This window comes from Alexandromys fortis, unplaced genomic scaffold, assembly GCF_014885135.2.
Source record: "Alexandromys fortis isolate MF-2015 unplaced genomic scaffold, M_Fortis_MF-2015_v1.1 scaffold_83, whole genome shotgun sequence".
Taxonomy (NCBI): domain Eukaryota; kingdom Metazoa; phylum Chordata; class Mammalia; order Rodentia; family Cricetidae; genus Alexandromys; species Alexandromys fortis.
The window spans coordinates 1,764,355-1,785,757 of record NW_026068001.1 but is presented as its reverse complement, the minus strand read 5'-3'; the positions used below and the strand labels follow the sequence as shown (position 1 = coordinate 1,785,757).

General features: G+C 47.7%; 1 protein-coding gene across 5 annotated transcripts in view; it reads left to right on the top strand.

Annotated features, from left to right (window-relative positions):
* Positions 1-20,167, top strand: part of Rbm10 (RNA binding motif protein 10) — a 31,531-nt gene extending 11,364 nt beyond the window's left edge. Inside the window, exons 3-24 of one of the 5 annotated variants that reach the window (XM_050160900.1) lie at positions 3,981-4,164; positions 5,722-5,961; positions 7,679-7,748; positions 9,484-9,557; positions 10,961-11,047; positions 12,790-12,850; positions 12,970-13,146; positions 13,502-13,662; positions 13,819-13,916; positions 14,012-14,099; positions 15,235-15,418; positions 15,519-15,658; positions 15,774-15,891; positions 15,978-16,069; positions 16,171-16,335; positions 18,433-18,582; positions 18,677-18,742; positions 18,818-19,006; positions 19,092-19,166; positions 19,458-19,564; positions 19,641-19,770; positions 19,850-20,167. In XM_050160900.1, coding sequence (XP_050016857.1) covers positions 3,981-4,164; positions 5,722-5,961; positions 7,679-7,748; positions 9,484-9,557; positions 10,961-11,047; positions 12,790-12,850; positions 12,970-13,146; positions 13,502-13,662; positions 13,819-13,916; positions 14,012-14,099; positions 15,235-15,418; positions 15,519-15,658; positions 15,774-15,891; positions 15,978-16,069; positions 16,171-16,335; positions 18,433-18,582; positions 18,677-18,742; positions 18,818-19,006; positions 19,092-19,166; positions 19,458-19,564; positions 19,641-19,770; positions 19,850-19,975 — 2,782 coding nt within the window. In that variant the 3' untranslated portion in view covers positions 19,976-20,167. Of the gene's footprint in view, positions 1-3,980; positions 4,165-5,721; positions 5,962-7,678; positions 7,749-9,483; positions 9,558-10,960; positions 11,048-12,789; positions 12,851-12,969; positions 13,147-13,501; positions 13,663-13,818; positions 13,917-14,011; positions 14,100-15,234; positions 15,419-15,518; positions 15,659-15,773; positions 15,892-15,977; positions 16,070-16,170; positions 16,336-18,432; positions 18,583-18,676; positions 18,743-18,817; positions 19,007-19,091; positions 19,167-19,457; positions 19,565-19,640; positions 19,771-19,849 lie in introns of those variants that run through there. The other 4 variants (XM_050160898.1, XM_050160897.1, XM_050160896.1 and 1 more) reach the window with 4 other exon arrangements.
* The last annotated feature ends 1,236 nt before the right edge of the window (positions 20,168-21,403 follow it).

Genomic DNA, 21,403 nt, shown 5'->3' with positions numbered 1-21,403 from the left:
CTGTTTTGTTTTTATTTTACAACTTCTGGGTTTGGTCCCTTTTTGAAAAGCAATTAAGGTTTATGAATGAGTGTTTTACCTGTATACATATCTGTGTACCATGTGTGTGCCTGGTACCTGCAGAGTCTAGAAATGGGTATCAGATTCCCTGAAACTGAAGTTAAGATGGTTGTGAGCCTCCATAATATACTGAGAATAAACTCGAGGTCCTCTGCAAGGGCAGCAAGGATTTTCTTAGCCACTAAGCCCTCAAGGATTTGGTCTTTTTGCGGAGGGAGATTTGATTTTGTTGCTTGTTTGATACAGAATCTTTCTATGTAGCCCTGGCCGTCCTGCTGCTCTAGCTGTTCTCGTCTCTATATAGAGCAGACTGGACTCAGACTTACAAGAGATCTACCTGCCTCTGTTTCCCAAGTGCTGGGGTTAAAGGTGTGAGGCACACATTCAGCTTCCTTTTTTTTGACAGATCTTGCTGGCATACCTCTCATTCTAGGATTTTGCAGACTGAGGCAAGGGATCAAAAGTTCAAGTCTATCCTGGCTATGTGAGACCCTGCCTCAGAAATCTTAAGAAAGTGAACAAAAATACTATGTTTGACCCACTGATTGTAACTTGTTGATTCCTAGACCAGATAACTATTATTATTTATCAACTAGATACTGTTTATTAATAGATACTATTATTTATTGACTAGTGAATTGCCTTGTTAATTTGAAACATAATTTTTTATACTAAATCTCTCCCTCTCCCTGAGTGTGTGTGCACATGTGTGGTTTTATCAAACATTGGACTTTTTAAAATCTTGTGTAATAAAAATGATCTGGGTTGGGTCTAGCTGATGGCAGTTGATGGCTTCTTGGGAAGGGAGGGCCAATTTTCTATTGGGAAGGGTGGCCTCTGGTAGTAGAGGGCCGCACACCTATAAGTATATAGCCAGTACAAATTGAAATCAGTGGACTATTGAAAAAAAGAGAGAAGACATGACGTTGGGAGGGGTTGGGCGGATCTGGGAGGAGTTAGGGAGAAGTGGAGGATGAGTGTGATCAAAGTACCTTCTGTGTATTATGAAATTATCAAAGAAACAAATTTATATTGAGAAAAGACTGTCACAGATCTAAACATTCTAAGGCTAGGCATGATGGCATAAGCCTTTAATTCGGCACTCAGGAGGTAGAGGCATGTGGATCTCTGACTTTGAGGCCAGCCTGGTCTGCATAGTGAATTCCAAGTCAGTCTGGACTGCATAGTAAGAACTTGTCTCAAAAAGAGGAAAGGGAGGGAGGGAGTGAAGAGACATTCCAAATAAGATAGATTCTAAGTAAGATAGGTGCATAGATATTTCTTCTCGCACAAAAACAGCTTAATTCCTCTTTTGAGTGTGGACTGGTCTTAATGACTTTCATCTAAATTAAACCATAGAGTACAGAAAAAGGAAAAATAGGAATATTTTTTGAGATATAGCCAAGGACTATCTTCAACTTCTGGTCCTCTGTCTCCCAAGTGTTAAATTTATAGGCATGTACTACCATGCCTGGTTTCTATGCAGGGATCAAACAGACGTTTTCATATATGCTACACAAGTACTCTACCAACCTGAGCTACATTCCTTAGCCCCCCACGTTTTTTTTTTAGGTTGAGCAAAACGATAAATACCACTTTAATGACCAAGGCCAACATCACCAGAGACGTCATGCTGCTGCTGCTTGGTAGTATATAATCAAAAGGGCCTCTCACTTTTGTTGTTTCTCAACAAAACAAAATCCCATAACCTCAAGTTTAATTTAGAAATCACTTCAAACAAAATCATTACTATCCTTAAAAAGAAAAAAAATGCAGGCAGTGGTGATGCATGTCTTTAATCTCAGAACTCTGGAGGCAGAGGCAGGTTGATCTCTGAGTTTGAGGCCAGACTGTCTGGTCTACAGATCGAGTTCCAGGACAGCCACGGCTACACAGAGAAACCTTATCTCAAAACCAAACCAAAGAAAAAGTAAATAACTATACAAGTGGGCTGGAGGGATGGCTCAGTGGTTAACAACACTGATTGCTCTTCCATAGGTTCTGAGTTCAATTCCCAGCAACCATATGATGACTCACCACCCCATGTAATGAGATCTGGTGTCCTCTTCTGGCTTGCAGGCATGCATGCAGACAGAACGCAGTATACATAATAAATAAATAATTTAAAAAATAACTATACAAGTAAATCTTCATGTATGTGAAGAATAGTCATAAGATCTTACACATACATGGATAATCATTTATTTGTTTACAAGATTTATTATTTTCATTTATGTATATGTGTTTGCATGTATGTTTGTGCACATGCATTCAGATCCCAAAGAGCTTAAGTTACAGGCTTGTGAACTATCGTGTAGGTGTTGGGAATCAAACCAGGGTGTTTTGTATTGTGCATATTAATTTTACAGCCAGAATCGCTACAAAGTTTATTATTTATGTGAATCTGTGAGTGTATGTTTACATGTGCTCAGGAGGCAGAAGTAGGTATCAGATTCCCTGGAGCTAGAGTTACTTGTGGGTGTGAGCTGCCCAACATGGGTGCAGGGAACCAAACTTCCTTAAATCTCTGAGCCATTTCTCTGGCCCCTGATTTTCATTGTCATCATTATCACTGTTATTATTTTAGGGATACTGAAATTAGTGTCATGAATATGTTGTCCTTGAACTGTACCTACAGCTCCTGATTTATTATTTGTGATCTTTCTTTTGATTGATTTAGGCTTTACAGGGTTATTCTAAAATTAGATACAAATAATGATGATTCTTTCACCTTTACAGTTCTTTTTTTTAAATGATTTATTTTTATCTTATGTGCATAGGTGTCAGGTCCCCTAGAACTGGAGTCACAGACAGTTGTGAGTTGCCATGTGGGTGCTGGAAATTGAATCCAGGTCCTCTGGAAGAGCAGTCAGTGCTCTTAACCACTGAGCCATCCCTCCAGGCCCCCCTCTATAGTTCTTTTCTTCCTTCTCTTATTTAATTGCTTTAGCTAGTGTCATTAAAATAATGTAGTTTGAGTGGTGTCAATAATGGACATTCTCCTGTTATTACTGCTCATAAGTAGAATCTTGTTGCATTCTTCTGTGAAGTTTGATTCGTCTTGCTTGACAATGTTCTTTTTTACATTTTTATTTTTTTTTCTTCAATGCTGGATACTAAACACGGGGTCTGGCACTGAGATAAACACCCATAGCAGTATTTTTTCTTTTTAAATGAACATGTATTGGTTCTTTTTAAAATAATATTTTTTAAAGATAGGATCTCGTGTAACCTTAAACTCATTTTGAACCTTGACTAACCTTGAGATCCTGATCTTCCTGCCTCCACCTCTCAAGTGCTGGGATTATTGGTATGCCTGCCATAAGATACTTGATTGTTATTACTTACTGAGTCCTATACACTATATTAAGCTTTGAGGGATGAAGACTCAGCAGGCATGGTCCATCATTTCCTAGAACTCACCATTAAGTAATTTAACTTTTTGTGATATGGGAAATAGAACACAGGGCCTTCTGCATGCTGGGCCTGTGTACTACGGGTGAACTATATCTACAACACCAATATTTTTAGATGTGGGGGTTGCTATGTTGCCCAGGCTCACCCTGACCTTCTGGTGCTCAAGCCTTCTGCCTCAGGATCTTGGGCAGCTGGGGTTGATTAACTTTATCTGAGAGAGTACTTATATTTGGGGTTCTAGGTACAGAGACAGAACTGGGAGAAGCCTGGATAGAGGTGAGGAATCTATTCAGGAAGCTTGTGATACATGTGGACCAGAAGTGAGGAAGGGATGGAGATAAGTGGGTTGACTTTAAGAGCATAGTGGAGTGAGATTTTTCAGAGTCTTTTTTTTTTTTAGGGAGTGGGATTGAGGTCCTTGAGAGAGGGTTGTAGGGTAGACTATAACCCTCTTGAGCCTTTTGGGAAAAATGGTCTTTTAATCCCCATCCTTCTTCTCCTAGAGGTGGTCGTGGTGACAGGACTGGCCGCTATGGAGCCACTGATCGCACACAGGATGATGGTGGAGAGAACCGCAGCCGGGACCATGATTATAGAGACATGGACTACCGCTCCTACCCCCGAGAGTATGGCAGTCAGGAGGGCAAACATGAGTATGATGACTCATCTGAAGAGCAAAGTGCAGAGGTGAGGGCAGAGCCAGGTCTTGGGGGAAATGCTCCTGAATGGCCTGTGTGTCTACCTGCAACACCAGGTGTAGGCCATGTTCTGCTCCTGTGCCTTTGGATTGCTCAGTTGCTTTGTGTCACCTAGGGGAGGGTCTGTCCCTGCTCCTTCTCTGAGGACTCTTCTAAGTTGGGTTTCCCTGGCTTCCTCCACACTGCTTTACTGTGTATTTCTCAAGGTTCCTAGCCATTACTTTTTTCCCTTCTTCCCTGTTGTTCAGTTTTGGTCTTTGGTTCACTGCAAGCACTATACTGCCTGCCCTACCAATTTAGGGTACTCAAAAGGATCTCTTCCATGGGACCCAGCATCTAGGGTTGGGAGGACAACCTGAGAACAGAATTATCATCCAAGCCAAACAACTCTGGGAAGCTAACACTGAGTGTTCCTGATCTTGACAAAAACCTTTAGACAGAAGGGAAGGAAAGGACCTCTGGGGAAGCCAGTTCTCTGTGGTAGTTACCTCTACCCTAAAGGATGAGGCATGATGCTCACCGTGAGAGAGCCCACATCTGAGGGCTAGAAACACCCTTGCCCCAGAGAACTCCAGTCTGAGGGGACAGTCAAAGACCTAGTGTAAGCAGGCAGGCAGGAGGCAGGCAGCTCTTTGTCTAGTAGGATGGAAAGGTTACACTTGCAAGCTGAGCCTTGAGGAATTGTATTTGAGCTATCCTCTACTCTTTAGGCAGAGGGGCTATTCCCTTGATATACTTTGTTTGCTTAGCCAGGGCCTATAGGCATCCAGGCTTCTCAATTGCCTGCTCTTGAGCAGTGTCTCTTAATGGGTACAATGGACCTTGGAAAGAGACCATTGACAAGTATAGAATACAGCATCCAATTGTCTGGGCCTGTCCTGCAGGTGGGAGGATGTAGGCTTAGGCCAGATCTGCTTAGTGTTGAAATTAGTAGATTGGACAACAGCTAAGAATTAGCAGCTACACTCTCTTGTCAAAGAACTAATAATGAATGAAGACTTTGTCAGGGCTGAGGAACAAGGACCAAGGAGGAGCATAGTAGCCCACCAACTCCTGCTGGCTGCCTTTGACTCATCTGAAACTGTTTCTAAAACTGCTGGTTTGGTTCTAGGGTCCAATCTTAAGCAGGGAACTATATAAGACAGGTCTTTTTCAGTGGCACAGTAAATAATTGTACTCATACTAGCTAAGCTGGCAAAGGAAGAAAAGGGAAGAAATTGAAGGCAAAGTCTAAAACCCAGGCTAGTTTATCCCAAGGAGGTTTAAGCTGTGTTTTTTTGTCTACCTGCCTTTGGGAGTTCCTCCTCCACACCAATACTGCCATTCTTTGACGGCAGCTCCCAAAAGTATTCTGTGGAACATTTGCAGCCTTAAAAAGGCTACAATCCAAGGCCTACCCACTCTGCCTGCCTGAGCCTTTAACTGGAGCCCGCCCGCCCACCCCTGGCTTTCAGAGCCGGCCTGTCTCAGAGAGCCATCGGCCAGCCACTAGGCCCACCCAGGCTGACTGCCCGTCTGGTGTCTCTCGTCTTATTCTGTCGGCCAGGATTCCCCGGGCTCCGAGACTCAGCGTAGGCGGCGGAGGCGGCACAGGCACAGTCCCACTGGCCCGCCAGGCTTCCCCAGAGACGGCGACTGTCGGGACCAGGACTATCGGACCGAGCAAGGGGAGGAGGAGGAGGAGGAGGAGGAGGAGGAGGATGAGGAGGAGGATGAGGAGGAGGAGGAGAAGGCCAGTAACATCGTCATGCTGAGGATGCTGCCACAGGCAGCCACTGAGGATGACGTACGTGCCCCCCCCAATGGCCCTGGGCAGGTGGCAGAGCAGGAGGCCAGGCTGGGTTTTCTCCAGGGCCCTCAGCTATTCTACACCCATCCTTTGCGACCAACCACAGCACCTTCCCTCTCTTCTCCCCCACCAGCTCCTGTCCCCCAGCACTATCCATCCTCCAGGATGGGCCCCATCAGTTCCTGGTCTGGAAGGGAGAAGGCAGCAGACAGGCTGGCTTAGCCCAAGGGCAGTAGCGTGGGTGTCCAGTGCTGGTGGGTATGAGAGAAGAACATCCCTCCTGCACATTCCATTGGCTTTCATCCTTTTCGTATATGTGAATGGAGGGCCAGACCCAGTGTTGGATATTCTTGGTGGCAGAGACCCATGAGAGTAAGATGTTAGGGCCCACGAGGCTTTTCCCAAATTCCATATTCCTCTGTTTTTGTCAGTAGTGACAGCCTGGCCACAGCTACCCATAGGTGGCTCTTGATAGCTTCTTGACCCTGTTTGCCTTTATGACATTCTCTGCCTTCCATCTTCCTCTCTTCACCCATTTCCTTCTCATATAGATGTCTTAAGGCAAGCCACATTTGAAATCCAAAAGTATTACTAAAGTAGAGTTTTGATTAGTCTCCCTGATCCTTGTATCTCTCACTTCCTTCAGCCCCAGTTGGTTCTCTGAGCAGTGCTTCCCTGAAAGCCTGCCAACTGCCCTTTTTGTGACAGTAGTAATCCCCACTAAGAAGTCCTTCTAGGATCAGGCTGATTGCTGACATTTTTACCTGAGGTTTTATTGTAGGGTGGGCTATGTGCCAGGCTGATTGAATCCTCACAGAGGCTCTTTCTGGAAGGTACAAATTATAGTCAGTCCCACATAGCCCCAGTCAACAAAGTGACTTCTTTATGTTCCAACAAGTGGCAGCGTAGAGTTGGGGTCTAAACCTGGACTGCTGGACCCCAGAGCCCATGTTCTTGTTATTTCCCAAGCCTTCCTTGATTGGAGTCTTGATTGCTTTTCATCTTCCTGCATACTGGTATTCATAAGACTTAATTTCTTGTCTGTTACCCTGATGGGGAGCAGATGCCCCAAAGCACAGATTGTTCTCCCTAAAATGTATCTGGCATAAATTCCCCATCCACCAAAAGAGGTATTGCCAGCTTAGAGACTGTCTCACCTGGGGTCCTCAGTTGCCTCTGTAGTCTCTCAGGATCGTTTCACTCAGAAAGCTTCCCATATCAACCACCATGTCTTTTTGTCTTTAAGTTTCTCCTCCTCACAGGGCTGAGATGACTCAGGCTCCTATCCTTCTCTGTGTCATAGACAGGAGAGGGAGTAATTCCTTTGTGATGGATAAGAATTGGGCATTCCAGCTTCTATGCTTCTTGGCTACTACTAAGCCTCTTCTCAGATCACCCTGCCCACCATTCCTGACTTGCTGCCTCACTTGCTCTCCTGTTGTCTTTGTGCCCCTGGGGATCATCTTGCTGCCATCCTTTACCCTGTACTGTGTTTCTGTCTGTGTTTGACTCACTTTCTGTAAGTCCAAGGCTGGAAGCAAGACTGAGTACTAGTGTGGGTTGCAGTTGTTGTTATTGGGGAAAGCTTTGAAAGAGGCAGAGGAGGGGTGCGTGTGTGTGTGTGTGTGTGTGTGTGTGTGTTAGTGTGTGTTCATGTCATATACTTAGCTGCTTTCTTTACTAAATCCACCCCACTTCTTTATTTCCTGAACAGATCCGTGGCCAGCTGCAGTCCCATGGTGTCCAAGCACGGGAGGTTCGGCTGATGCGGAACAAATCCTCAGGTGAATTTTCGTTCCCAGTGCCCTCCCCTTCTGCTGACCAACCTCAGCCTCCAAAACTCCCTTCTGCCTCTGCCTTTCCCTCCCTCTTCCCCTCCCTATGCCTCTTCCTGCCACAGCTGGGAATGGGCAGCCTGGGGAGGGTGCCCTCTCTTTTTCTCTCCCACCCCCACTCTCACAGCTCCAGCCAACAGCCTCTACAGGAGGGCTTGTCCTGAAGGGGGTACAGCTCTGGGTTGAGCTGACTATTCCCAGGGGCAAGGCCAGGGCCAGGCTCTGGAAAACCTCTTTGGGACTCTGAGTATCTGAAGTGGTGACCCTTCCTAATACATAGACTTCCTTTTCCTTCCTCTGCCCCTTGGTCTCCTTCACATAACTTTGACAACAGCCTCTAAACAAAAGTAGTCTCACATGGACCCACCAGTATGTCCCAAGAGGGGAGGCAGGGGATGACTCGTGTATCCTAAGGAGCAGCCAGAACTTTCTGGCCTCGCCTGTTCCCTCCCTCCCTCCCTTCCTCTTTCCCTCTTTCAGGCTGCTTGGAGCTGGCCTGAGGTTTTAGCAGGGTGGGTGGAGTTGTCTCTGCAGGACCATTGCCCAGGCTCCCCAAGGCAGGCACAGTGGGGCCTCACTCTGCCTGGGCTTCTCTTTCCATCTCAGTCTCTCTCCTTATACCTCCTCCCTCTCTCCATCCTCCCTTGCGTACCCCCTATACAATTCTACCCACCCATGCATCCTGATGGTGATTCTTTTGGATGAAGCATGCCCTCCAGACCCACCACATTCAAGCCTCCTTCCGTTGCTACCTCTAAAGGAGTTACTTTCCCAGAATCGTAAGCCCCAAGGCCCTGGCCAGGCCTGGCGTCTCTCTCAGTGACATGTAGGTCTTGCTCTGCTTTACTCTAGCTATACCGATCACTGACAGAATCTGTTTCTTTCCCCAAGGAGGCATTCCAGGTATGGCCTCTCAGTGGCTTTGGACATTTCTCCTAGGCGCTTGTTCTTACCTGTAACGTCCTCTTGGCCAGCCCCAGCCACCATCTGCCTATTTAGGAGAATCTTGACTGTCAGTGGTTACACTCTCCCCACTGTGGCCCTGAAGTGGCTCCCTAGCGATTATCCTCTCCTTTGCCTACACCAAGGTTAAGCTGAGATTGTGTCCCTAACAACCCTCTGGTTTCCTATGTGCTGGCCGAAACACTACCCTCACCCCCAATAGCCTCACAGACCAACTTAGCCTGGCTTCTCTTGCTCTTTTGATTAAACATCTGTTCCAGTAATCCTCCTGGCCTTGCTCTAGGCTTGCCCATGAGTTGTTTGCTTTGGCCTATATGGAGTCAAAGCAGCCTCCTCTTCTAGAGACACATCTCTCCTTGTATCCCTTCCCTCTCAGTTCTCCATCTGTCACCCCAGGCTGGCTAGGCAAGTCTGCCTGAGCTCCCCACCCCCCAATCTCACTGCACAGTTGGGATATACGTCTCCTATCCTGATCTGACTCTCCTATTCTTACTTTCTTTCCTTCCCTTTTCCCTCTTTCCTGCCCTTCCCAACCATCTACCTTGACTCCTCTCTTCCCTGTTCTCTCTCTCTCTCTCTGATCACGTTTTCTCTTCCTTTCTCCTATTCCCCTTTCCCTCTCTGCCCCTGGTCCTCTCCCCTCGGGTTCTGCCCCTGGGAACGCCGTGTGTCCAAAGCTGTTGACTAACCCACTGCGTCTGTATCTGAATGCTGTCTCCAGGTCAGAGCCGGGGCTTCGCCTTCGTCGAGTTTAGTCACTTGCAGGACGCTACACGATGGATGGAAGCCAATCAGGTTGCTTTGCCGCACTTGAACCCCCCCCCAACAAATACTACTTTATAATCGAGCGCTCCCCATCGCCTGAATCTTATGGACACAGTTCCCTGCCCTGTGGCCCTGTGTCCTATACCCCTACCCCCTTTCTCTCCCCTCCTGACCACCACTATTTCCTCTTCCCATCTCTCACTACCCACTGGGCTTCCCATCTGGGGCCCACTCTCAACACTGTCCCTTGGCCCCTTCCTACTGCCAGGTTCTAGCTCTCCCTCACCTCTCCTGGCTGAGCTCTCAAAGGAAGAGCTGCCAGGGTAAGTTCCTTCCCCTAGCTTCCCACACCCCAGCAGGAACCTTCTGCTCCTGAGTCAGCAGAGCCAGAACTTGGTTGTGCTCTCAGGACCACTGAAATCCTGCCACTGGGGAGCATAGATGTTGTCACACAAACTAGCAAGACTTGTTTTGCTAGCTCTCTCCTGCATGTGAATTTGGCCCTCTGAGTTCCGTGCAGAGGGACAACACTGCTTTTTGGTTGAAAGTTCCAGTCAAGTGTGATAGTTTTATTGACGCCCTGGGCTCAATTCATTGGTCCCTCCCATTCACAGCACCCTCCTCACTCACAGGAGGCCCCCACCTCTACCTTCTCGATAAGGAACTGTGCTCTGTCAGCAACGGAGGGGGCTGGCTCCCCTAGCCTGGCACTAGATCCCAACTCAACTGCGTTGGGACCTTCCAAGACTCAAGGGTCTAACCTGGCTACCCAGCCCTATCCTATCACTGGTGTAGAGAGCACTAGAGAGAAGTGTCAGGGGAGGAACGGGCAGCTGTGGTGAAGTGGAGGGTCCTGGCAGAGGCAACCCTGTGGCCGGCTCTGTGGGCCGGGTCAATAGGCTAGTGCGGTGGGCCCAGGACCCGGCCAACCTTGAGAAAGTGGCCTCATGGCGGGAAACCTCCGTCTGTTAAATTGGCTTTCTTTTTCCCCTTCTCCAGCACTAGCGCTCGTGCGCTCTTTCTCTTTTTCTCTCCCCTCCTCTCTCTTCCCTGCCCATCTCCCCTCATTCCCAGAATAGCCTGTATAGTACTGGCCCTGGGTGTGGCCTGGCACTCTCAGGACCAAGCTGGGGGAGCACTCCCAACTCGGCAGTCGTTGGTCAACTGAGCACTATGTGCCTGATGGTGTGTGTGTGTGGGTGTGTGTGGGTGTATGTGGGCGTAAACAGTAAGCAGCTGTACCCTGAGAGCTGTGGTGCTTTCCTTCCCTCCCTCCCTCCGTTCCTTCTTCCCTCCATCAGTTCTCCAAACTCCCTTCATTCCCTGTCCCTCATCCATCCAGCTGAAGGGCTCGCTCACTCTCTTCTCCTTTGCTGAAACGGTGTGTGGGGCACTGCTACCTAGGCCTCACTGTACTCTGCTTTTTCCCACAGCATTCCCTCAACATCCTGGGCCAGAAAGTATCCATGCATTACAGCGACCCCAAGCCCAAGATCAATGAGGACTGGCTGTGTAATAAGGTACAGGGATGGGTGGCCAGCTGGTGCTGTGGGGAAAACTGCCCCAGCAGGAGCAGCAGCAGCTCACTCACTCAGAGCCTGTGAGAGGAAATGTGATCTTGGGAACAGGCTGTCCAGCCCCAGTCAGCAAGGCTCTACTCTCATCAAACATAGGCTGGCCTAGAGGCCCAGTAGACTTAAAAGAAATAATAGCATAAGTGACTAATCAGTGACAACAGAAGCCTACTACAGTGTGTAAAACAAGCTGCTTACAGACTGTCTCCGGTCTGCCTTGATATAGTAGTCAAGGTGGTTGGTTATTCTATCCATCACTTTTCTTCAGCTTTAAGAGATGAGAACGAGCACTAATTAAGTTGTTGAGAGAATGAAAGTGTTAATGGAGAGTAACATAGAAAAAGACTTCTGGCCTACATTCAACTCTTAAGTAGCTATTGTTACCTTTGAAAAGAAGCACAGAGTGTTCTGAGGGTGACTCAACCTTAAAGGTCCACCCTGTAAGTTGTGTGAGTATCATCATATTCCCTAAGAGGAAGCTGAGGCTCAGAAAGGTGCAACCATGCATGAGCCTTTAGCTTATAGGGCCACCTCCTGTTCTCTATGTGGCTTTAGGTCTGCCCTGAGGCCAGCTTTGTGATTCTACAGCCTCATCTGCCAGGGCTGTCTTGTAGTCCTGAAATCGAATAGGAAGCAGTCTGGTTAGTGGGAGAGTGGTACCTGTCATCTTTATATAGGGGAGATGCTCAACCTCTCTAGAAAGAGAGGAACAAAGTGATGAGTGGTACTTATCTTTTTTTCCTATTTTCCTTGAAACCAGTGTTTTCTTTGTCTTCTTACTCTCCTTTGTGTCCAACATGCCTTTTGGTTACCAGACCCTCTCATTTTCATCTTAGAATAGCCACCTTCCCTTCTTTGTCATTCTCATATTCATGCCGATTCCTATGCTCTGACCATGCTCTCCCTTCGCTGCTAAAACTCTAATAACATCTAGTTTTAGCATGAGGCCCTCCTTTAACTGTCATCATCTTCCCTTGCCAGCCTTGGCTTTTGTGTCTTTGCATGTTCCCTTTCACTAACTGTACAAAGTCTCTTAGTCCCTCCACTAAAGATCCCTTCCCAGCAAAATCTCTGGGCTTCCCAGATGTCACCTTCTTGCTTCTGTGTAGCCCAGCCCAGTGAACTGTGTCCCTCTCAGCCCATTCTCTGACCGTAACTTGAGTTAGCACAGTCTAAGCAGCCTGTTCTGATCATGTGGTATAAGGCTTGACACAGGTGTGCTGCTTAATACCTGACTGGAATAGGGGTAGAATGTGATGGAAGCTGGACAAGGTCTTTGGTAGCTGGACTATCCAAGGGGAAAAAAAAAATCAAAACTAGCTTTATTCAACCTAGTTCTAGCAAGAAGGAATGGGAAGGATCTGACCAAAGGCGTCCAGGAAATAATGAAAATTTCTGTTAGATAAGCAAGTCTCAGGAAAAGGGATCATGGGATACAATCCTGAGAGCTGATAGTCTCTCAGCAAGATGGGGAGAGAAGCAACTGCTGTAACAGCGAGAGTTGCTGATTGCTGAAGTAAGAGGGCTGGAACCAGTTGTCAGAGAAGATTTCCAAGATTGAAGTTCCAGAAGATTCCTGCCACCCCTGACCCCAAAAGCTCCCTTCCTGGGGATTATTATGTTGTTCTGTGGGTCCATATTTGGAGAATATCATGGAAAGCCCTGACCACCTGGCCTGTGCCTCACAGTGTGGTGTCCAGAACTTCAAACGCCGTGAGAAGTGCTTCAAATGTGGTGTGCCCAAATCAGGTGAGCCGTACTAACTGGGACTGGAAAGAGGTGAAAGGCCAGTGTGGAGAGGTGGGGAGTATGACCATCCATGGAGCTTCCACCTTTGTCACCAGCATATCTCCCACCATCCCTGACAGAGGCAGAGCAGAAGCTGCCCCTTGGCACCCGGTTGGATCAGCAGGCACTGCCGCTGGGTGGGCGGGAGCTAAGCCAGGGCCTACTCCCACTGCCGCAGCCCTACCAGGCCCAGGGAGTACTGACTTCCCAAGCCCTGTCCCAGGGCTCCGAGCCAAGCTCCGAGAACGCCAATGACAGTGAGTCAGTTGTTCTTTCCTCTTCCTCTATGCCCTAGGGCATCTGGTTTGGGACCTCTGAAGCCAGAGATATGGTAATGAACAAAACTTGGTCCTTATGAGGGGGGAGGGTGTTTCTACCTGGTATGGGGAAAAACACATGATATAGAGAGAGCAAGGGAGGGGCTGTCCACAAACTAATTTGGGGGTGTATATGAGAGGGCTCCTGGTGGATGAGAGACAGAGCAGGCACTCGGACTGACAAGCAGAGTTTATTTTAAGAGGAAGAGGAAGCAGAGGTACTGACCATAGAAGCAACTTGGGTCCCTGAGCAGACCATGAGAGGTGCGTCCTAACACTGGGCCCTTTCCCACAGCCATTATTTTGCGCAACCTGAACCCACACAGCACCATGGACTCCATCCTGGGTGCCCTAGCACCGTATGCAGTGCTGTCATCCTCCAATGTGCGTGTTATAAAGGACAAGCAGACGCAGCTGAACCGAGGCTTCGCCTTCATCCAGCTCTCCACCATCGTGGTGAGGGCGGCACAGGGGGGGGCCGGGCAGCTACGGTCCCGGCCCCCAGGGTAGGGAGGAGGGTCCTTTACCCCACCCACAACGCGGTCCCAATCTAGAAATGGGGCAATGGAGCCGGGGGGCCTCCCCGGGCCTGACCCTTCGGTCCACCCATAGGAGGCAGCCCAGCTTCTGCAGATCCTGCAGGCCCTGCACCCTCCGCTCACCATCGATGGCAAAACCATCAACGTGGAGTTTGCCAAGGGTTCTAAGAGGTCAGAGCCCCACCTAAGCCCCCTTACAGCTTTGCCGCCCACCACCACCTTGGGGATCCCCAGTTCATTTCCAGTTTCTACTATCCTCTCCCCAGGGATATGGCCTCCAATGAAGGCAGTCGCATCAATGCTGCCTCTGTGGCCAGTACTGCCATTGCTGCTGCCCAGTGGGCAATCTCACAGGTACTTAGCCTCCTCTGTCCCATCTCCCTGGCACCTGACTTTCATAACTCTTCTGTCTTCTTTCTGCAATAAGCAAAATTGGCCTTTTATCTAAATGTTCTGCCCTTTCATAACAGGTTTTGTAGGCCTTCAACTTTGCTCCTGCTTCTGTAGACAGTAATCCTTTCCCACTCCATCCTCCATCCTTCCCAGTCACTTTTGGGCTTTTTTTCTTTTTAAGGTGTTAATGTTATTTTTATGTGTATAAGTGTTTTGCCTGTACCTATGTATGTGTACCATGTGTGCCCAGTACCTGCAGAGGTGTCTTGATCCCCTGGACCTAGAATTTTGAATGACTATGAACCACTATATGGGTGCTGGGAACTGAACCTGGGTCATGAGCAACAAGTGCTCTTATCTGCTGAACGTTCCCTCCATCTCTACCTCCTGTACTTTTCTTGACAACACTCTTTGGATTGGTGCTCTATGCTGTTGGGTAGAACTTTTTTAATTGTCCTGAATTGATATAATGTGTTGTGTATTTTGTGTGTGTGTGTGTGTGTAAGAGAGAGAGAGAGAGAGATTGTTTATGTACATATATATGACATGAATAAAAAGAAAATTAATATCAAAAAAATTGGAGGTGGAGGCAAGAGGATCAGATGTTGAAGGCCATTCTTTGACTATATAGTGAGTTTGGGACCCTGTCTCAGAACCACAAAAACAAAAAGGAAAGAAAGGGAAGTGAAAAACTTGGTAGAAGAGAATAAAGACTTGGAGCATAGCAAGATACGATACATACCTGTAATCCTAGCACTGATATGGGGAGTGAAGGCAAAGGCAAGAGGATTGCTACACGTTCCAGGCCAGGTTGTTGTAAGGGGAAGGGCAGGAAGAGGAAGGGGAAAAAAAGATGTCTTACTTGGTCTGAGGCCTAACACATCAGTGTCAGCTCAGGGTGGGAAGGTAGCATTTGGGCATTTATCCTTTTTCTAGTCTTTTTCCTCTGCTGTTATCTTGTGGTCAGGACCCCTTACTTTTTACTTACCTTAAGACTGCATGCTTTTCTGTCAAGTAGAAATGCTAGCTCCACATGGTGGACAGATGCTTCTAGCAGATTCCTTATGTCCCCTCCTGTTCTAATGCTCTCCCTCAGGCTTCCCAAGGTGGAGAAAGTGCCTGGGCTGCCCCCGAGGAGCCACCAGTTGACTACAGCTACTATCAACAGGATGAGGGCTATGGCAGCAGCCAGGGTACAGATTCCCTCTATGCCCATGGCTACCTTAAGAACACCAAGGGCCAAGGCATGACTGGGACCAAAGGGGACCCAGCTGGAGCAGGTGAGCCTCAACCTCTCTTGCTGAGCCTTATTGTGGGGCCTAAACGCCTATTGTCTTATGGTCTGACATTCATGGACATTCTCCTTGGTTTTCCTTTCAGGTCCTGAGGCCTCCCTTGAGACTGGGGCAGACTCTGTCTCACTGCAGGCTTTCTCCCGAGCCCAGCCTGGTGCTGCCCCTGGGCTCTATCAGCAGTCAGCTGAGGGAAGCAGTGGCCAGGTCACAACTTCCAACAGCCAGGTGAGGATGACATTGCTACTCTGGGGAGGCTGGTGGGTTGGCAGGGTGCATCCTGAGTGGGTAGGGGCATATTAACAGACACTAAGTCCAGTTCCCTTGTGTAACCCATGAGCAGTCATATACCATCATGTCACCTGCTGTGCTCAAGTCTGAGCTCCAGAGCCCTACTCATCCAAGCTCTGCCTTACCACCAGCCACCAGTCCCACTGCCCCAGAATCCTACAGCCAGTACCGTGAGTAGCCATAGCCTGTGAGTAAGGGTGTGGACTTCTTCTTTAAGCAGGCAGGAATTCAACAACCTTGCCTTTCCTCACTACAGCTGTTCCTGATGTCTCTACTTACCAATATGATGAGACATCTGGCTACTACTATGACCCCCAGACTGGACTCTACTATGACCCCAACTCTCAGGTAGGTGACAAGCGGGTGGCCTAGGGAAAACGACTGTGGTTGTGTGGCAGCTAGCCCTAGAGGTCCTTCCTCATGTCCCCTCTCCCCATTCTTTTCCTCAGTATTACTACAATGCTCAGAGCCAACAGTACCTATACTGGGATGGGGAGCGGCGAACCTACATACCTGCCTTGGAGCAGTCTGCTGATGGACATAAGGAGACGGGGGCATCATCAAAGGAGGGAAAAGAGAAGAAAGAGAAGCATAAGACGAAGACAGCGCAACAGGTGAACTAGCAGCCAGGCTGTTTGGAGTCTTATGTTCGTTCTGTCACCTCCTGCCCTCTCCTGCCTTGGGAAAGTAGAATAGTGGATAGTAGATGGTCACGGACAAAGGTAGTAACTGCTTCAGACAGACAGGATTCTTGAGCCAGATCTCTGTACTGTAGCAGGACCACCTACCACCATGAAGTGAGTTGTGCCATCTGGGTGAGCTCTGGCAGTTTTTCTTTGTCCCAGGAAGGGAACCTTCATGCTGCTGGTGGATGTCTATTGACCCCAGATAAATTCTCATAGGCCCATAAAAAGTTGATTAAGAAAAGAAATATTGCAGGGTTTTCTAGTAGAGAGCAGTTAGAGGGAGCCTCGGTATATCTGTAGAGACATGGAAGCACCGCACTTAGAAGCAAACAATAAATTTTCCTTCAGCAACCTAAGGAATTACAAAAATGCCTCATGCCCTAAGAAAAACAGAACATTAAATGTGACACCATGTCTTAGGTTTCTGTTGCGATGATAAACACTGACCAAAAGAAATGTGGACGTGAAAGGGTTTTTTTATCATGAAGGGAAGTCAAAGAATGAACCTGGAGGCAGAAGCTGATGTGGAGATCATCGAGGAGCGCTGCTTACTGGCTTGTTCTCCATGGCTTGCTCAGTCTGCTTTCTTTTTTTTTTTAAATAATTATTTATTCATTATGTATACAGTGTCTGCATGTGCACCTGCAGAGCAGAAGAGGGCACCAGATCTCATTATATGGATGGTTGTGAGCCACCATGTGGTTGCTGGGAATTGAACTCAGGACCTCTGGAAGAACAGCCAGTGATCTTAACCTCTGAGCCATCTCTCCAGCCCTCAGTCTGCTTTCTTATACAACTCAGGACCACCTGCTTGGGGGTGGTACTACCCACAGTGAGCTGAGTCCTACCATGTTGATCAGTAATTAAGAAAATGGCCCACAGACTTACCAATAGGCCAATCTGTTAAAAACAGTTTCTTAATTGAGAATCCCTCTTCCCAGATATGTCTAGGTTTGTATCATGCTGACAAAAACCAACCAGCACATCACACATAAATTAAAATTATATACAAGGCTAGAGTTGTGGCTCAGTGGAAGAGTGCTTGTCTAGTATGTAGCAAGGCCTACTACCACATCTCCCCATACACAAGTATGTATGTAGCTCTCTGCTTTAGAAAGTAAAACTGAAAAATAGGAATACAAATGCCAAACAGAAGTTGGGGTTATAGCCAGGCAGTGGTGGCCTTTAATCCCAGCACTTGGGAGACAGGCCTATAGATCTCCAAGACCAGCCTGGTCTACAGAGTGAGTTCCAGGACAGCCAGAGCTATTCAGAGGAAAAAAAAAAAACCTGTCTCAAAAAAGAAAGAAGTAGCCGGGCGGTGGTGGCGCACGCCTTTAATCCCAGCACTTGGGAGGCAGAGGCAGGTGGATCTCTGTGAGTTCGAGACCAGCCTGGTCTACAAGAGCTAGTTCCAGTACAGGCTCCAAAGCTACAGAGAAACCCTGTCTCAAAAAAACCAAAAAAAAAAAAAAAAGAAAGAAAAAAGAAAAAAAGAAAGAAGTAGTTGGGGTTGTAACCAGAAAGGGGCTTGAAAAGAATCCCTAGCCAATACAGAAAGTAGAATCTTATACTACCACCACCACTGCCCCACTGCCCTCCTAACTTTCTGCTTGCTCTCCCTCCCAGTTGTATCTCACTTCCTTGCCCACACTACTTCTGCTGCCTCCTTTGCCTTTGTAAACCACATGGAGTGGGTTGGAGGCAGGGGAATATTTGGAAATGGGGCCAGTAGAGGGGAGGGTTCCTTGGCATGAGTTTATTTTAAGATGATTTGGAGGAGGTGGAGGTATTTGGGCGTGGTTTATTATTTGTAAAGGAATGTTCTATAAGGATAAGGCCCAAGAGCTATAGCCCAGAAACCAGGTATACACAGCCTTTTACAGTGGTTCAGATCAGAAAGGTACCAGATTTATGGCTACGGGGCCGGAAGGGCTACTGTTACAAGGGTCATGGGTGAGAAAATAAAACCTCAAGTTTGAGGAATCCTGGGAACTTTAACCTCCACCCTCACCCAACCCCCAGATTGCCAAGGACATGGAGCGGTGGGCCCGCAGTCTCAACAAGCAAAAAGAAAACTTCAAAAACAGCTTCCAGCCTATTAGTGCCCTACGAGATGATGAAAGGCGGGAATCAGCCACTGCAGATGCAGGCTATGCCATCCTTGAGAAGAAGGTGTGTTGTAACTGTCCATCTGTACCCCACCAACAATCTCATTACTCCTTAGGGTCCTCTGTGGAGCCCTGAATTTCTCTGTTCTCTACCTCAGGGAGCGCTAGCTGAAAGACAGCACACCAGCATGGATCTCCCAAAGTTGGCCAGTGATGACCGCCCAGTGAGTTGTTGGAGCAAAAACGGGCAGGGGTCTCTGATCTCAGCAGGGCTAATTGTCTGCCCTTACCCTCTACAGAGCCCACCTCGAGGACTGGTGGCAGCCTACAGCGGGGAGAGTGACAGTGAGGAGGAGCAGGAGCGAGGAGGTCCTGAGCGGGAAGAAAAGCTCACAGATTGGCAGAAACTAGCTTGTCTGCTCTGCCGCCGCCAGTTTCCCAGCAAGGAGGCACTCATCCGGCACCAGCAGCTCTCTGGGCTCCACAAGGTAATTGATCAGAGAGTTGGCAGGGTATCCTGTGTCTAGCTCATTCCAGCCCAGTTGCTTTACTCTCTCCTGTCCCCCTTTACAGCAAAACCTTGAGATTCACCGGAGAGCCCACTTGTCAGAAAATGAATTGGAAGCACTAGAAAAGAATGACATGGAGGTGAGGTGTGACCCACTCCTCGGCTCCATTCCATCTGTCCCTTCCAAGTCCCTGTCATTCCAGGCAGTGGGACTTAAAAGTTCCTTGGCCAGGTACAGCCTGACAGCCATGTGTTGTCCTATTGCAGTGAGACTTCTTCCCAATTCCCATCCCATCATGTCCTGACCTTCAAGATCTATGACCAGGCCATACAGAGAGGCCTGTAATCTTCCTCCCTCTCAGCCCCATCCATGCCTATGTTTGCTGAAAATAACAGCCAATTCCAACATCCTCACATGTGCTAATTTCTAGCAAATGAAGTACCGAGACCGTGCAGCTGAGCGCAGAGAGAAGTATGGTATCCCCGAGCCACCAGAACCCAAAAGGAGGAAATATGGTGGCATATCTACAGCCTCTGTGTGAGTGTAGGGTCAGGTACCAGGTGAGAGGGTCTGGCGCTGGCACACCACTCACACTGTACACTGTCACCTGCAGAGACTTTGAACAGCCCACTCGGGATGGATTAGGCAGTGACAACATTGGCAGTCGTATGCTCCAGGCCATGGGCTGGAAAGAAGGCAGCGGTCTAGGTCGCAAGAAACAGGGCATTGTGACACCCATTGAGGTGAGTGCATGAGACGTTCTTATTCTCAACATTTCCAGTGTACCTCTACGAGCCTGACAAACCTGCCTTTCTTACACAGGCCCAAACACGGGTTCGAGGTTCTGGCCTGGGTGCCCGGGGCAGTTCCTATGGGGTCACCTCAACAGAATCCTACAAGGAGACACTGCACAAGACAATGGTGACCCGCTTCAATGAGGCCCAGTGAACAACTTTGAAAGCAGTTTCTACAGACATGGGGTGTCTGTAGAAAAGATGAGATGTGGAGTGGTCTTAGGGAGGTTCTTCTGCTCCCCAACCAGAGAAGCTCTCACCAAATTAGACTTGGAGTGGGTGACTTTTTGCTGGGAAATTGGGTTCAAATCATGTTCCTTTTGTAATAAAATCTAAAAAGCCTGCATCTTCCATCTCTACTTTCTCATGCCCTAGCATGTTTTGTGAATGCATAAATAGCTACTAGGCTAAGCTGGATGGCATTGATGACTATAAATACGTGGGTTTCTAGCCACCGTCCCAACCAGTAAAATTCTTGTCAGAGACTGAAGTTTGTTCTCAGGCATCTATATGTAGAACACAACAGGTGCTTAAAACCCTGTTTGTCAACATGTTGATGACCCCAAAGGGATACAAGAAGCTTGGCCTGTAAGACTCCAGCCCAAGGATGTCATGATGATCATCAGTCAAGTTCACCCTTATCCACATGTGTAAATACAGTACCTCGCTCTCTATGGTCTACAGCCATGACTCCCAGGTTATGCTTATGGTATTGGCAAAGGTTCACAGTGGAGTGGCGCTTAAAACTGGGTTTGCCTTTTAAATCCTAGTCAGCTGAGCTGCAAAACGAGACTAGGAATGCAGGCCTAACTTGACACGGGTGTTTCCTTCCTACCATAGAGCACCAATTCCAGAATCCCCAGGGAACCCACACACCTTGGCGACTGTAGAGTAAAATGGTCTGGCAAACTGGCTTCATATGAAGTTAAACATGCATGTGCCCTGTCACCTAGCAGTTCCATGCCCAGGTATCTAGCCAACATAAATGAAAAGGCTTGTATGCATATTTGTTCCAGCTGTATTTGTAATAGCCCCAAACTGAGAATAGTCCAAAAGTCTAACAAAACAAATAAGCTTGATGTATTTGTAGAATGAAATAGAGCAAAAAGGAAGAAAATGCTAATAGAAGTATCAACAAATGAACCTCACAAACACAAGTAGGTGAAAAGTCACACAAAGGTACATATTAAATGATTCCATTAATATGGAACTTGGAAATCGAAGCAATTTGGTGATGGTAGTAGGCAGAACAGGATTGAGGCAGGGATGGCATTCGTCATATATAGATTATACAAGAAGTTAGGAAAAAAACACCAAAACAAAAGGAAGAAGGTGGAAGTACAATGTCACCTGCAGGAAATTGGTTCAGGGATAACTATTGCTCCTTACCATATCTATACCACCACCTGAGCCAAAACACCAGGATTTCTATCTGAAGTTTGATTATGTTTTGAGACAGGTCTCAAAACCAGGCTGGCTTCAAATTGGATATGTAAACAAGTTGGGTTTGAACTGATCCTCCTCCTACCTCCCAAAGTGCTGAGATTATGGACATGTGGCATCATGCCTAGCTCAAGTTCCT